The following is a 16967-nucleotide window of genomic DNA, read 5'->3' as shown; positions in this document are numbered from 1 at the left end:
GGTGTAACTGGGCAGAGCATGAGCACTGGCTTCTGCAGCCGGCAGGGGGATGGCTCCTGGGCTGGTGGCTTCATCCCCAGCCCTTGGCCAGCGCTGCACAGTCAGCTCCCAAAACAAGGCTGGGATCTGGCCATAGCCACAGGGTTTCAGACAGGACAAATGTCTGGGCAAGTCGCACTTGCAGGGTTCAGACCCCAGTAAAGACACTGCCACTTACTGTGTTTAAATCCTCAATCCTTGTGTTGACTCCATCGAGCATTTCTCGGCGCTCGGTGGCAGACTCTGGACAGGGATAGACCGTGGCACGAAATCTAGCCTCAGTAAGAGAAAAGTGAGAAACACCATTTATTCGACTGACTTTTTCCTCCTCTGGACTCTTCTCAGCTCAAAGTCAGGGAAACTGGACTTTATTCCTCACCCAGTAGTATACTCTTCTTGCACACTACAAAGTTGCTCCTGCTCTCCCAGAAAGGTCCAAAAAGGTACATTTATCTCTTAATGAGAAAAAGGATCCCTTTTCCTGTTCTAGCTGAAAAAACACTCCCTGTCTTAGGTACTACAAGGTACATGACACTATACAGTGGTCAGCACTAATATGTAGGCACTTCCCTTATGCCCACAAGCTGCTTGAACTGCAAAGCACCACAAAAAAACCAAACCACCCTGGCAAAGGCAGCCCCTTTAAAGCAGCAGCCGACAGATGTCCCTCTTGCACTGAGGCTGGAAAAATACCGTGTCCCTGTCTCTGCACTACCCTCTCGCAGGCACTGGGGGAAGGCATCAGCTGAGCTACTGCTGCACAGCAAGCAAACACCCTTCGTGCGGGCAGGCTGTGTAAGAAAATAACCCTGTAAAAAAAAAAAAAAAAAACAAACCAAAAACCACGTCAACCGACTGTGTTTCCAGGATAAAACAAAAGGAGGATGGCCGTACAGCCAGCTCCTGGTACACCTGTTTGGCTAGACAGCTTGGGAGCAAGGGAAGGATGGGTGAAGTATTTTAAATACCTGAAAATGGCATCTGTTGTGTCAGTTTACATGTGGCCAGGCCAGTATACATGCTTTTATAAGCTTACCCCCAAGGCTGTATTTGGGAGATTCACGTGCTTTGTTTAATGTGGGCTTCTAATATGTGAGTGAAGGTCTTGTCTCCATGTAGGTGTTGTATACTTCTCCATCTATAGTATGTGACATGACCTTCTCCACTGTGGTGTTGTAAAGCCACGATATGAACCCAGTACAGCCAACTAGAAAGAAATGTGTTGCATACCTCTCTGAAAAGTGTACAGCTGCCTGTCCTGCCAGCAAAACAAGTCCCTGAGTACACTTCATGCACGAAGAGCAGGCACGAGGAGTTCCCACTGGGACCTTGCAGATCACAAGGTGCGCTTCTGCAAGGCTCAGCGCCTGCAAGCTTTAACTGAGCTGAGGTGCTGCAGCAACTAAAATAGCAGAGATCCCTCCATTTTTCCCTACTTGTTTTGTTCAGTGGCGTCTAGTGCTTGTGCCAGCCCTGCCACTCCAAGGGCATTATAAATGTTGTCCTTCAGTATTGCCCCAACGGGTCTGCAGGAAGAGATCACTCGTCTTCAGAGAGTGGAGATCTTCCACCACCTTCCACAACCAGAACCACCACCTAAGGCAGCACACTTCCACCGTCCTGCAGTGGCATTACGTTGAGTTAGGGTTGCTGAAGGGCTGCCTTTCTGCACGTGAGATGAATTAAAAGAAGATGTAACAGGGTCATAGGGGTCTGTCCCTGTTTAAGAGACAAAACCGTGCATGCTCTGTGTACAGATAAGCGTCATGTTCTGGCTTTGTCTGAGCACAGAATACATCACCACCTGCTCTCCAAAATCAGTTCCAGCACACACACAAGTGAGGACAATCGCAAATTGAACCAAACACGCAGCAGTTTCCTAGAGATCAGCCCAGAGCTGTGTGTAATGACAGCACGCGCTCCTCAGCTAAACTTCCCTTTCCAGAATTCAATCTCTCCTCACTCAACACCTGGTATTCGTTTCCAAAGGTTATTCACCCTGCCTAATTATTTCCATCTCCTTATTCTTCACAGCTCTTAGTTCATCTTTAATAAGGATTTTTAATCAAACTTGAAAGCTTATTCCTCCGTGCTGTACAGTTCCCCCGTTTCCAATAACGTTATTGCAGCAGTGTTGCTTTGATCTTTTAACAGCCATTTTGCATACTGAGTATCAGCTTTGCCCTAATGGCACAGACATCTCTGAAAGCTCCAGGAGAATTCAGCAGGGAATCCTTACATTGATAAACCCAGTTTAGTATTCACATTAGCACCGAGGCAGCCGCAAGAAAAGGAGAAAAAGAAAAATTCTTACATTTTCCTCCTCCCTGCTCCCTCTACACCTCTACACTAATAAATTTGTGCATGGACTTAATGCTCATGAAATTGGCAGACTAATGTTACCAATTAGAGTCAAGCAGGGACTACAAGCGTAACCTGAGGCACACTGCTCTGCAAACAAATCTTAGCCTGCCTTGCAGGAGACTGCCTTATACCAGTCCCATGATTTTTGCAGGATATTTACTTGTCATGAGTGATGACTTAGCGCTAAGCAGAAATGTCCTGCTGGGGCTGGAATGACACCACCATCTGCTTCAGGCATAGTTAACCCTGCCTTAAAGATGGACCAGACCACAATGTTTTGACCTGCGTATCAGAGATAGCTGATGGTCCACAGAGCACTAAAGGAGAGTCATGGGATTAATACATTAAAAAACTGCCACTCAGCAAAACATCCGTATATATGTGCATATTAACAAGCAAAAAATTCGAAAGGGAAGAAGAAAAGGCATAAAGGACAATTTCAAGTGCAGCCTGATTAGCTGGCAATAAACTGTGGATTTGTCTTAGGTGGGTATGTTTTCCTTCAGTTACAAGAGGCTGAGCGAGACCAGTCTAAGTTTCTTTCTACGAACCTACCACCACATACATGCCACCAGCTCATGACAACTTTGCACTTCATGGCCCACCCTGCAAGGATCTGCTCATACTTCCAGAGCTGCCCGGCCGGCCCCACGGACGGCGTCGGCTCCCGGCACACTCCTGGCCGCACTCTGCTGCAGAAGATTGTGTCTCCGGTTTGGAAGATTCTGGGTTCAATCAATAACAAAAATGCTGACAGGCATCGTATTGCCTGTTATTTTACTCCCACCCACTCCGGTAAAAAAATTTATTGGGCTTTTGATTGCAGGGAATTTAAAATGCTGCAGGAGGAAAAAAAAATTTAAAATCCTCCAAAATGAAGCGCCTGCAGCACTCTGTGGGCAGCTCCAGCCAACTCTAAATGTATGGCCTGGCAGCTTGCAAGGGCACTGGTGCAGGGGCGAATGCAATGATGGGAAGCGTTCACCACCAGCATCTGCCCATGAGTGCAGAAGAGGAGAAGGGTAAGGAACAGCATCTAAAAAGCAGGCAAAGAAATGGGACATAAACATGAAATTGTAATCCAGAAAGAGAAGGAGACTCGCCAAAAGCTCAAAGACCACTGGCAGCAGGAGACTGATGCTGCACAGTGGCGATGGCAAAACTCCCTCCATGTCTGAGGTTCAGGATCAGAAATCAGTGACTGACGCTAGGGAGTATTCCCCAAGCTGTCCATCCTCCCGTGGCTGCTTTATAGAGAGAGATGCCCACCTCAGGAGGGCTGAATTGCTCTCAGGATGAGCATTGCCTTCCACTGCCTATAGAAGGCATCTTGGAGGGCCCCATTTTGAGTGCAGGAATTGCTAATTGTCCCCAGGGGTCTGTCGCATCATGGAACTCAAGTCAGTTCTCCCGTCTGGATGAACTGGCCTTCCTGCTTTTATTCTGATTAAAGGCAGGATGTAAGGAAAGACCTGCCCTGAGTGCACGTGTCGGGTAAGAGCGACGGCTCACCCCCTCCCCGCGACCTTCTGTAGCCTGCAGGCGCTTGGCTGGCCCTGCTTGGCTGAGGGGCTGTACCTGAAATGGATTTGGTGACAGCAGGCAGATCCCCTCGTCAAATCTGATTTTACACTGCAACAAAGCCCATCGGTCATCAGTGTTATGAAAGAGTAACAAAATATTCGACCTGAATTATCTTTTCAAGATGCCTAAGAGGGTGGAAACAAGTCAGGCTGTATGAAGCTTTCATTTCTCTTCTGGGCTCTGTCTCTGATTACACAGATATTGCCCAAAGGCCTTGGGAAAGGGCTGAATAAACTACAGCATCATATTTTTACACTGAAATGCAGGAAGGCTTGAGAGCAGTTTGGGGATTACCCTGCTCTGAGTGCCCAAGTTTGGGCCCCTGGTTTTCAGGGGAAATGCAGAGTGTTTCTTAAAAATGAGTCCCCTTTCAGATGTCCCAAGTTAAAATCCTAGCAACTGAAGCTCCCAAGATCTTTAAGTCGCTTTGGAAAATTTAGGAGCTCGATTTCCAGGTGCCAAGGTGACGGATTATCTTTCATGATTAAGAGCAGCAGAGCTGAGGAGCAGAAGGGAGCTCGGTGGCAGAGATGACAGCAAAGGCATGGAGATCTAATCTCCAGCTCCAAATTCAGCCAGCCCAGGCTGACAGGTAAACACCTCCACAGGAGTCACTGAGTCACTGTGGCTTGCCCACCAGCCTGCCTTACCCGTCACAAATCTTCTTGATTTTTTGTTTAAGCTGCTCCCCTTGATAGAAGATAATGAACACGTTCTTTTTCACCTCTTCTCTCTGCAACACAATTCAAGCAGAATTTAAAGCACCCAGAGGAAAAGAGTTCAGTGTGGAAAAGGTGGTGTTTTTCTTTCAGCAGCCTCTTCACTGGGTTGTTCTTTTCCCCCAGCCCCAGTTTTCCAGCAGTAATGTTTTCCCTAGATGCTGCTTCAGGGACCAGGCACAGGTGGCAGCTCTGAGTTATGGCAGAAGGAGCAATACGGACTGGAGAAGTAGGGGACAGGAGGTCCACTGGGACACAGGGCTCATCCCAGAGACACCAAGGGGAATCAACACTCCATGGCCAGCCCCAGGCGAGGACAGGCACAGTCCACCTCCCCGCTGGTCCCCGAAACACGGTCACCCTGCTAGGACTCACAGGCACCTTAACCAGCAAGGACAAAGAAGCCACCTCGATAATGGCAAAAAGGGAAAGCAATGTCAAAGGAACTTCTCCCATCCTCAGAATTTCACATCTTTCTTCTACAGGCTGCCTGCAGACACCCAGCTCTGGTGAGGCAGCCGGTGCTGCAGCACAGCCAGGGCACCAGTTCGGTTTCCACAGGTCACAGACATGCACGAGGAGCAGAATGAAGCAAAAACAGGTCGCTACCTACCGTCACAGGGTCCTCCATGGGGGTGTCCATTTCAGTGTACCTCAGGTAGATGTTTCCCCTGCAGGCTCGCCACAGTAAACGCTCAAAGGGTATCATCCTTTCCCTTTTTATTACCCCTGCTGTGAATCTGAGCAGAGTTAAAAGATAAATAAATTACAAGCCCATTTTAAGTCTTTTAGGACCTGTAACACACATGATTTCACAATCTCTTGTATTCCATGATAGCAAGGGCTCTGCTGCCACTGTAGGCACTTCTAGGAAAGACCTTTTTGCTCAAGCCTCAATCTATTGACTTCATCCTGTTGTTCTTTCTTTAAAACATTGTAAGTCCTCCCAAGATCAATAGAAAAAGGATAAGAGACAATTCTGACTAGAAACGGTGGAACGGAGATATGCTTAAAGTCACACGAACAGATTGCGCCTGAATGACAGAGGTAGTGGTTTTGCAGTGGCAGTTTATCTTTACTCCCTCCTGTTTTCCTTTTCCCAGAAAGCATCAGACTGCGACATGCTGGTATACACCCACCAAGACAAGCCCTCTGCAGGCATGTGCTTTCCTCATACAAAAGTTGAACAGGACTTCAGAAATACAAGCGCGAGCAGCTAAAACCACCAGTCTAGAAGAACACCAACAGCTAGTTTAACCACACCTAGCTGATGTAAACACAAAAGTTGTTTGAGTCTATGCTGGCTGCTGAATTACCATCAGCATTATGCTCAGTGGTGTTTCCATCCCCCTAACTCTCAACTTTAGTGCCCCTTTCTGTTGGAGACAAAGCCCAGTGCAAGCAATCCCATGGCTTTTTGCTGTGGTTAGACATCCATCCCAGAGGACCAGTTGGTAGCCAGCTGCCTGAGTCCAGAAGCCACAGGTAAGATGTCGTAAGATAACATTTTTCAATCAATACCTACTAAAGGCTTACTGATATTGGTGGACTGGAAGTAAAAGTCCATTTGTCCCACTGACCCATAACCTGACCATGGTTTTGATGATAACTTCAGAGGATGGTCACTCTTTCGCCTTCATTATGCAGCTGTGCTGAGTAGGCTGGTGAGAAACCTCTGCTAAGAAGCTGAAGGAAGTGTGCCAGCGTCACAGCAATGCAGTGCAGGCGGGAAGCCTGGCTAAGTTGGAGGCCATCACCAATACACACCCCAGCTTGGCAGCTGCAGCGGCAGGAGTGCTTCTCAGCTCCAGCAGTCCAGATGTGTCTTCACTGAAGAAATCATCTGGCAGATTGGTCTCTGCCTGGAAAACATTAGTTTTAAAAACTATTCAGCATTGCCAGTTTGAAAAATATTTTCACATTTTTCTCCTGACATTTTTTCCCCCAAGGTAGCTTTCCAAAGACATTGAGACTGAAAGTTCAGGAACAAAATAAAGGTAAACTATATCTTAGCAACTGAAAAGCTTAAATGCCATTTTCAAAGAAGTCTGGGAACCTAGTTCTTGAGACCCGCTGACTCATGGAGTGATGCAGGCTCCAAAGTGATTGAGGTGCTTTCGCAAACATATCTGTCATGGTTTAATCCCAGCCAGCAACTAGGACCACGCTGCCACTCACCCACTTCCCTCAGTTGGGATGGGGAGAGCATCGAACAGTAAAAGTGAGAAAAAACTTATGGGTTGAGATAAAGGCAGTTTAATAAGTAAAGCAAAAGCTGTGCACGCAAGCAAAGCAAAACAAGGAATTCATTCACTGCTTCCCATCGTCAGGCAAGTGTTCAGCCATCTCCAGGAAAGCCGGGCTCCATCACGCGTAATGGTTACTTGGGAAGACCAACGCCATCACTCCGAACGTCTCCCCCTTCCTTCTTCTTCCCCCAGCTTTATATACACCATGATGTCACATGGTATGGGATATCCCTTTGGTCAGTTGGGGTTAGCTGTCCCAACTGTGTCCCCTCCCAACTTCTTGTGCACCCCCAGCCCACTCGCTGGTGGGGCAGTGTGAGGTGCAGAAAAGGCCTTGATGGCTCAGCGACAACCAAACCCACCAGTGCGCTATTGACACTATTCCCCATCCCAAATCCAAAACACAGCACTATACCAGCTGCTAGTAAGAAAGTCAACTCTATCCCAGCTGAAACCATGACAATATCTTACTGGCTTGCAATATAGACTGCTGGGTTTTGATTAAAAATCAATAACAGCAACACACACCAAATGAAAACATCAGTATTTTTAGGAAGGTTCCACATCTCTGTTGGAAGAGCAAGGAGGCCTCTCACCTCAAAGAAGTCCTGGGTTTTCTTCAGCAGATGTTTGAGCTCTGTCAGCTCGAGGAAGTTCTGCTTCAGTGTTTGCTGGTTCTGGTTGGCTTCCAGCAGCTCAGCTTCAAGTTTCTCCAGCACCGTCTGTTTAGGGTCCAAGCACATCCAGAAAAACTCTGAAGCAGACCAATGGCCCTTTACCAAGCTGATACCAAATCTCAAACAATAGATGGTTGGTTTTTTTCAAGGGGGTATATAGAAATATTCAATGAATGTGTCAATTAACACTGAGTTTGTAGGAAGATATTAATCAATGCTAACACTTCATTTTCCCATTGCCACAATCCCTACTGGGTGCTTTGTCCTCTTTTGGCATTAGAAACAGAATTTAGCTGACTGAAGCACAGGCAGGTAAGCGGGTGCCTACTGTATGTGCCTCAGTTTCTGTGTTTCCCCAAAGGACATCTCAGAGCCCAGGTGGACTGGCCGTCAGTCTACTAACTACAAAAAGAGCCTACAGCAAGGCCATCAGCTTAGGTTCATTAGCCATAGGCCAAAAATTAGGTGAGGATGTAGGCCCAGGAACACACCACAGAACCACCTTGTCTTGAAGTTGAAGGCCTTGGGAAACACGATTTGCCTTCCTGGTCACCTACATGTGCAACATTTAAAAATGACCCAGTTGGTAAACTTGGCTTCCAGCCGGGCTAAAATAAAGCAATCCCCACACATCACAAAGCAAGGCACAAATACTGGTGTCAGGCCACAATATTACTATATCACAACCATACTCCCACCAGGACAGACAGACCTGGGTTTTCTATGCAGTGAAGCTGGTTGTAACATCAGTTCTCCCGATTTATGACCAAAAAACTTCTTATTCTCACCTACAGGATGACAAGGAGGGGGTTCTGTGGGAGTGATATGTTGGATCAGAGCTTTCACAGGGGATGGTAAAAAGACTGGGCTCCTTTAGGAACATTCAACAAGACCAGCCTTAACCTAACTGCTGAGACAGCAACTGGGGGAGCACCTCCGCAGGCAGGGAGAGCTGTGCCAGCCTCAGTTACTGGGTCCTTCTTTGCAGGGGAGGGCTCTATTGAGCATGTTACCCAGACACCCCAGTGCACATCCCCTTCCCTCTCTCCTTGGTCCTCTCCAAATTCTGTACCTCCATATCAATCATTTCCCGAGGCAGGGGGGTCTCTGGGTACTTTTCTAATTTGACTATCTCAACATTGTCTTCCATCTCATTTTCCAGAAAACCTGCAAGGAAAGCACACAGACGTCTTGATACAGGGTCATCCCTGTTGCATCATCCTGGTCACCAGCTGCTGGTAAAACCCCTGCCAGGACATTTGACACCAAGGCGTGACAAGGGGCAATGATATACAAGAGCTGTCATAGAATCATAGAATGGTTTGGGTTGAAAAGGACCTTAAAGATCATTGAGTTCCAACCCCCCTGCCATGGGCAGGGATACCTCCTACTCAACCAGGTTACTCAAAGCCCCATCCAACCTGGTCTTCAGTACCTCTAGGGATGGGGCATCCACAACTTCTCTGTGCGACCTGTTCCAGCGCCTCAGCCAGTGCACATACACAACCATCAAGAAATGAACATCTAGCAGTCTCCTTTCTCAGTGAGGATGCTGTTTCTCTTCAAGTCGTGGTCGCCGCTCCCACCACCATTCCCTGGACAGCCCTCAGCCCTCACACTGGTGGCATGGCACCTCCTTGCTTGGGGCAGTGAACAAGGCACGCAGCAAGCTCAGGTTTCACTCCTCCACTCTAGCAATGTCAAGTGCTTTCACAGTGCTATGGTGGGCACTGGCGTCACGGTGGGGCAAGTGCAGAGCTCACAGAACACATGTCCATGGGACACGAGGCGCCACGAACTCTGCAGATCGGGTTTTAAGGATTTAAGCTCTTGGCCACAGTAAGCATAGGCCAATGGCTGGCACATGGGGGTAAGAGTCAGGCTATCTGGATTAGCCTCCAGATTTATCTTGTGATTTTATATAAGCTAATTAACCTCCTTTCAGTTCAGTTAACCATTTTCAAAACAGGAGCAACAATTTATTGCCCGTATGGCGCAAAGCAGTAATTAGCTGACGCATGCAAAACACTTCCAGGGGCTCAGATGAAAACATCACCATTTTGCCACTAATTCTGCTCCACAGTGTGAGAGCACTTAACAAAGAAATAAATCCCACACCACCAGTTGGCGGGAAGCCAATTGCATTTGACAAGCGTTTACTTACGCAGGATCCTCTCCAAGGATTCACACCTTCTCACTTCATTCACAAACTTTCTCTGGAAGCTGTTCACATTCACATTCAGCTAAAAAACAGGAGGGAAAACAAGCCTGGGGCTGGAGGCTGCATGCTGCCGTGCTCATTTTTAGCATCAGCAGAGAACGAACACCTTCGGTGCAAACGACTAACACCTATGCATCTTACAGACTCCTAGAGGCAGGGTAAGACTGTGGGTTTCCTTAGGGACAATGACATCGTGGCCTTTACCAGGTTCATTTCCACCCAGCCTTGCTGTGACAACATGGAGAGACCCTCTGCCCAGCACTAGATGGGGACTCGGGAACAGGTTGGGCCTCAGCATGGTGGCTGGCTTTCAGATCAGCTTTGGGGAAGTCCTGCTCTCTCCATGGGCTTTTTGACCACCCTGCAGGTGGACCTTCCCCAAGTGCTTTGGGGAAAGGACAAGAACACCCCAGGTCACGTCTCCCGCAGCTCAGCATGCCAGCTGGGCACTACTCACATCTCTGAACTGGACCAGACCCAGCTCCCCGAGCTCGGCCACGCAGCAGTAGGCAGCCTCCACCTGCAGGAAGAGCTGCATCAGGTTCATCTCCTCGCTCCGGAAGACTGAGGCCATTTTCCTGCCCTTCTCTGACCTGGGTGTCCGTGTGGGCCCTGGCGGCAGCAGCACAGTCTTCCTTGCCCAAGGAGGTGTCAGAAGGTTCCGAGCACTGTGGGAACATTGGGATCACTGAGTCAATGTGCTAGAAGCTAACCCAGCGCTGCCCATCATGTCCTTCAAAAGGGTTTCTTCACCTCCTAAAAGCCTCCTCAGACCCATGTGAGGTTGTATCCCACCAGCACAGTGATGGATGCTAAGGTATGTATGTGACACAGAGAAAAAGGGGAGCCACTGGGCCCCTAGGATGGATGATGAGCAAATACACTGCCCTGTCCTCTGCTGGGACAAAGATGCTTCAAACCCCTTATTTGGGTTTTGGATGCTGAGCCTGTGAAGGACTCCATTTCTCTTTGTCTTACACAACACAGAGAAGAAAAATCATTAATTTCACCTTGCAATTAAGTGGGTTAAAGAGGCATGACTGGTTTCTATCACTGTCATTGGCAGTGTGAACACAACATTGCAAACACATCTGGAGTGTGTTATATGGGGATGGGGAGGACTATTTTATTTAAATCAAAGCAAACTTTCAGATTTAAAGGCATTTTCTCCCCATAAAGGAATGTTTTTGAAACCAGATATATGAAATATCATGCATTTCATAGAAGTTCCTTCTGTCTATATGCTGCTTATTATTTATGGTGAGTAACCTGAACATACAAATTGCCTTTAGTTGTTCTTGCAGAAACTTAACTGATCTGCATGCACAAACACAGTAATTAGTATTTCCCAGAGAAAAACATGCAAGTAGATACACTTCTTGAATGCATTTAATTTTGTAGCAAGCCTATAAGTAGCATAACAAAATCCCTTTATATCCTCACTTCTACTTGCTGAGCGGGATGGGAAGTCACTTGTCCTTAATCCTCTCTCTGTCCATGAAACTTGTCTTGCAACACTTTTTTTAAAATGTGGTTTCCAATAATTTCCCTTGTAACATATGAAAGATTTATCTTAAATGTGAGAGAAATACTTTACAAGATATTAAATGTTTAACATGAGCACTGTAGTCACTTGTTTGTATTTGCTCAATTGTCTTGTGAGTTTTCCTTGTCTTACTCTCTACCCATTTAGTACCGATTCACTAAATGATTTAAGATGTTGAAAATACAATATATCATAACTAGTAGCTTGTTAAAATAAAACACACCGTGTGCCAGCTCCAGTGGGCTGAGTAAGGACATAATCTTCCAGGTTGGTTGGACATTTTTCAGCAAACTATATTTTTCCCAGGAAGAAGACACAAAAACTGCAAGAATCCCCCACTACCCATGCAAGAAAGTAAAAAAAAAATAAAAATCCCTAGCTCTGATTTTCTAAAAGTTCACAAGATTTTCTAGAAGTTTAAAAGATCATCAGAACGTCCCGTCTTAAATTCTTTAGCCTGAAAAGTGTGAAGAGAGTGTAATTTAAAGCATTTTTTTATTTCTAAACCTGCAGTTAACTTCCATTAAAAATGTTAAAACCTTAGAATTAAAAGAACAAAACTCAAATGAAATATTTGGAAATATCTTAGTTAAACTGCTTCAAACCATCCAAACCCAGGGTTCTACTTTTCCTCGGTAATCAGTCAGTGAAAAACACCCAAGGCTCGCTTTCATTGTGATTTGGAACAAGAAAAAAAAAAAAAAGAAAAAAGAAAAACAAAAAGAGAAACCTCTTTCCAGCCAGGAAACCCTCCCCAGCCCCGCTGGGAGGAAAGCAGAGCGTTCTCCCTTCATCCATTCCTGCAGTTACAGGAGGCTTTGCCCAAAGGCACCTGCTGCCAGACGTGCCTCTATGAACACCCCTTCCCCCCCCCCAGTTTTTTGCTTTGGCAAAAGAGTAGTTAACTGCAAAACCGCCCGCGCCATCCCCGCTCGCTGCTTCCCAGCAGCATCGCACTGCGTTAAAATTTCACCAGGTTTCGGGTGGGATAAATCCCGGTGCCGTTAAGTTGCTCTGGAGAAAGTGTTACTGGGGTTTACCTCTCAGCCAGCGCTCTCTTTTCCAGCAGACCCTCTCCCCGGGATCAGGCCGAGCTCTCCCCTCGGCTGTCCGGCCGGGAATCCCGTCAGGCGATGGCAGCGGGGCTGTGCCTTGGCATGGCTGCGGGCACAGCGCCGGGCGAGGAGGGAGGCCACCGAAGCGTCCCAGCCAGCTTGTCCTGTCTCACACCGGGCACAGCAAAACCTTTTCTTTTAAGGTCAGAACTGGTCCGGACCAGAGAAGGGAAACCCTTTCTGTCCCGAAACAACCCCCCGATGGTTTGGACCCAGCGCTTTCTGGCTCGGTCACCACCTCGGCGTCAGGTCTGTGACAAGAAGCACACTTGTTGAGACTAATAACAGATGGGGCACACCGGCTCACACCGCCCCGGTCACCCAAAAACGTGCAGGAACCTTTGAAACCTCCTGTACCCGGAGAGCTATAAACCCATAAAAACTCATTTGCAAGCCCTGGATGGAGGACCACTTGCCAGGGAGGTGGAAAACTTCTGTGCTGCTTCTCACTGGTTTTTCCTCACCGAAGGCAACCGGGGAAAGGACAGGGGAAACAATGGGAGATTAATGATTTTCCTGCAGCCGGGGAGGGGACAGGCAGAGCTCTACAGCAAAGAGAGGGCTGGGAGGGCAAGGGCTCACTCAGCAGCACTGCGCGAGCCTGGGGCAATGCAGAGCCGCTTGATTCTCACCCCCTGAAATAACAAATGCTGGGGGCAAAAAAGTGGCTTTATAGACTTTCTCCCTCTTCGGCTGCTAAAGCAAGGGCTCCAGAGAGAAATTTGCCCCCTCCTAAAACCAATGGCTTAGCTCCCACTGAGGTCAGAGGAGGCAGGGTTTCAGCCTGGAAAATAATGCTGGCTGGGTTACTATTAAATCTAGCATCCATAGGAAGTTTTATCCCAAAAGAAGAGATAATAAAAATGCATGGCTATATGTAAATTTTAAAGTTCCCCCTAAAGAAATGCTTTCTCGGACCTGAGGTACCCAGTAGGGTATAACCTGTCCAAGGGAACAACGCTGGAAGGGGAGTAACAGCAGAGAGTTTCCCAGTGCAGAGTTTTTCCATTCAAAAGCAACCAAGACCGGCCTCACTTTCCAGGGAATGAAGCACTTCGCTTATAAGGAAAGGCTGAGAGACCTGGGTCTGTTCAGCCGAGAGAAGAAAAGACTGAGAGGGGATCTCACCAATGCTTATAAATACCTAAAGGGCAGGTGTCGAGAGGATGATGCCTGGTATCTTTTCAGTGGTGCCAGCGACAGGACAAGGGGCAACGGGCACAAACTGGAACACAGGAAATTCCATCTCAATGTGAGGAGAAACTTCTTTACTTTGAGGGTGACAGAGCACTGAAACAGGCTGCCCAGAGGGGTTGTAGAGTCCCCTTCTCTGTTGATATTCAAAACCCATTTGGATGTGTTCCTGTGCAACCTGCTGTAGGTGAACCTGCTTTGGTAGGGAGGTTGGGCCAGATGATCTCCAGAGGTCCCTCCCATTCTGTGATTTGCCATGTCAGCTAGTGCAAGAGGGCTCCCACCGCTTTCCAAAATCCAGCTGCCTCAAGCGTTGCAACCCAAAAGGGAGGTATTAAAAATTATAAGGCATTTCTGGCCGTGGGGCTCCCCGGCCTCCCACCCGCTCAGGCTGCTCCGTGCTCCTCGCGCACCAGCACCAGCCATGGGCCGGCTCTGCTTTCTCCATTGGCGCTACCAAGGAAAGAGAGCAAAGGCAGATGAAATTCAGCCCTTTCTGTTGGGAAACGGGAACTCCTCTCGGTAAGGCAGAAGTGAAGTCTTTGCCCTCGGCCGCCCGTCACGCGCAAAAGCAGCACATCCCCCACGCAGGGCTGAGAAGAAGCTGGTGTGGGAAAGGAAAGGCATCGCCTCCCAGACCATGCCAGAATGCTAAACAACAGGAGTCATCATTCAGTTCTCCACCAAGGTATATTGACACAACAAAACAAAACGGCTTCTCAGGCTACTCCCCCCATCTCTGAATCTGCCTCTTCCCCCCCAGCAAAGCTGCTGGGTTCATTCGATGATACCAGGATTTGCTTCTGGTTTGCACCTATGCTGCTCTTACTCAGCCCCACGGCTACACTCAGCAACTCCTCTACGAGCTGTCGGGGGGAGAGGGAGCAGAATGGGTCCCCAACGCACACTTCATCACCAAAGCAAGCCGTGCTGTGCTGGCCACCCCATTCCATTAGCTGAGGAGCGAGCAAACACAGGGATAAAGCCATCTCTCTTGCCCTTCCCCCCCAGCCTTTTCAGGCAGAGGAGAGAAGCAGACAGCATATCCTATTTCATGCCTCTGGCATGTGGAAGTAAGAACGTTATTTTGTAATAATCTTATTACTAAAGACCAGATGATGACGGCTGATGATGAGGCGCCGTTGGGAAGAGCCCCGTCAGTGGGCTCATTGTCGGCCCTGGCAGCTCTGCCCGGGTGACCTGAAGGCAGCCCTTGGCAGGCAGCCCCGCACCCCCCGGCCGGCTGGTCTCAGAGTCCCTCGCCAGGGTCTCTGGAGGGACAGCGTGGGGTCACAGCAGGGCCACAGGCTCAACATTGGTCTAATAGCAACCCCACCCTGGACTGGAAAGCACAAAGGGCATGGCTGTGGAGATATCGGAAATGCTCGAGCTGCTTTCCTCTGCGCAACAGAAAGCAGATCCCCTCTCCCCTTCTTTCATTTAAAGAGTAAAGCCTTTGTGGTTTTGATTTTTTCCCTCCATTTGCCTAGTTTTAAAAATCGAATCCCCTGATCACAGGTAGCTTTATCTTAGATGGATGGTTTTCACATCAATGAAGATACCAAACAAAATGGGCCCCTCCCCTGTGGGCATATTATTGGCATGAGGCTTAAGGTTTTGAGCTTTCTAAAGCCATTTTGAGGGATTTATAAAGGCCCTTAAGCTTTTTTTTTTTTGAGCTTTACAAAGGCCACCTGGGAGGGAGCTCACCTTGCAATACAAAGACAGACCTGCCCTCCCAAGAGGCACTTCTTCTAGAGCTGCAGTTGGAGACTTTGCTACCTACCAAGCAAGTGTAGGAGATGATAGGTCTGCTCCTGTGGTCTCACCGATAGCACAGACCACCCAGCATCCTCCTTGTGTTTAGGACCACAACCTCAAAGGCTGCACAGGGCCCTTGGGAATAGCAACTGGGAATCGTCAACCAATCGCCAACTTAGAGCGCAGGGAGATCTCAAACACGCAACCCCTCCAGCTGGGCTGTCATCGCTTTCAGCAGCATGGGGAAGTTTCGTGCAGCTGTAGGTGGCTCTGGGACCAACGTCTCAGCCATAATCACTCCACCCTTAGCTCCAGCGTGCAGGAGGTTTTGCGGGGCTGCACGTGATGTTAACGCCTGAGCTCTCTTTCACCAAAGCTCCCTCCTGTTGCGGCAGCTAAGCAGAGGAGCGCCTCAGGTATGCTGGAACCAGAGTAGGGGCGTAGGTCAACTGACCTCAAGTGCCATACGGAAAAAAGGGATTTGCCCTCTTATCACTCATATGCCCGGAGATGACGTACCTGCTCTGCTGTGCTCTCATGGGTTGTGTGTTTTGCCCTGAGTTAAATACTGTCCTACGGCTCAATTACCATCCTGCCGGTCGCTGCCGGCGCAGAACAGGATTGCAGCAGCAATTGGCTTTCATTTGGAATTAAAAATATAAACGTGTTGCCTTTGTAAACAGAAAACGTGTGTGTATATATAGACTGAGTGAGTGTGTATGTGTGTGATAAAGGCAATAACTTTCTGAGAGCCACACCTGGTGGTGATGCGTCAAGGGTAATACCTTGGTCATCAGAGAACTTTAGCTGTGAAGCTCTCTCTGTGGCACACAACGTACCGAACGGCAGGTACTGCCTCCTTCATCATCATCAGGAAAAGCTGACCAGCCGCCCTACACACTGTGGAAGAGTCTCCACGGAGCAGGGTGGGGAAATACCTAATTTTAGAGTAAACGGAGTCCTGCCTTGGGAGCTGCATGGAAACGGGAGCTGGAGGAAAGGAAGCCCCCGTCTTGGTGGGTGCTGCGGTCATGGCTCAGGTGGTGGGGCAGCCCCTGGAGACAGGCGCTCACGCGACGTGCAGAAACCAAGATGGGGGAAAGCTTTGGAGAGTCTTATCGCTCTTCGGGCAGTCGCAGCACTGAAATACGAAGAAACGAAACAAATCCAAATCTACGTCAGGAGATGATTTTATAGGGCTCCCATTGTGTCTGAACTTATCAAGCAAAGCCTTCATTTCCAATCCGATCCAAAAATCACTGAAGCCAAACGCAGCCTTCAGGAGACTTTGGAGCGGGCCCTTTCTGAACCACGGAGGGAACACATTTTGGAAAGGAAAAGACATACATTACGTTAATTGTGCAAAACATTTTCAGCAGCCCTTAGAAATGGGCACATTTACCTGCAAGCTGACAAAGAGCGTTTAGGAACCAGTTAAAATTCAAAAGACGTCTCATTACAAATTGAATCATTCATGCAGTAGCAGAGCAGTTTTGTC

At 48.2% G+C, this 16967-nt stretch overlaps 1 protein-coding gene across 1 annotated transcript in view; it reads right to left on the bottom strand.

Moving 5' to 3' along the window:
* ATP6V0A4 (ATPase H+ transporting V0 subunit a4) overlaps nucleotides 1–12551 on the bottom strand; it is a 28332-nt gene extending 15781 nt beyond the window's left edge. The window contains exons 1-9 of the mRNA XM_074572739.1: nucleotides 12440–12551; nucleotides 10311–10521; nucleotides 9797–9875; nucleotides 8705–8799; nucleotides 7552–7677; nucleotides 6474–6568; nucleotides 5320–5446; nucleotides 4638–4720; nucleotides 218–311 (exon numbers count right to left, since the gene is read on the bottom strand). Of these exons, the coding sequence (XP_074428840.1) occupies nucleotides 218–311; nucleotides 4638–4720; nucleotides 5320–5446; nucleotides 6474–6568; nucleotides 7552–7677; nucleotides 8705–8799; nucleotides 9797–9875; nucleotides 10311–10427 (816 nt within the window). The 5' untranslated portion in view covers nucleotides 10428–10521; nucleotides 12440–12551. The remainder of the gene's footprint in view (nucleotides 1–217; nucleotides 312–4637; nucleotides 4721–5319; nucleotides 5447–6473; nucleotides 6569–7551; nucleotides 7678–8704; nucleotides 8800–9796; nucleotides 9876–10310; nucleotides 10522–12439) is intronic.
* Between the last annotated feature and the right edge of the window lie 4416 nt (nucleotides 12552–16967).

This window comes from Larus michahellis, chromosome 1 (assembly GCF_964199755.1).
Source record: "Larus michahellis chromosome 1, bLarMic1.1, whole genome shotgun sequence".
Lineage (NCBI taxonomy): Eukaryota > Metazoa > Chordata > Aves > Charadriiformes > Laridae > Larus > Larus michahellis.
The sequence above is the reverse complement of the archived record's forward strand: the minus strand, read 5'-3'. Positions and strand labels throughout refer to the sequence as shown.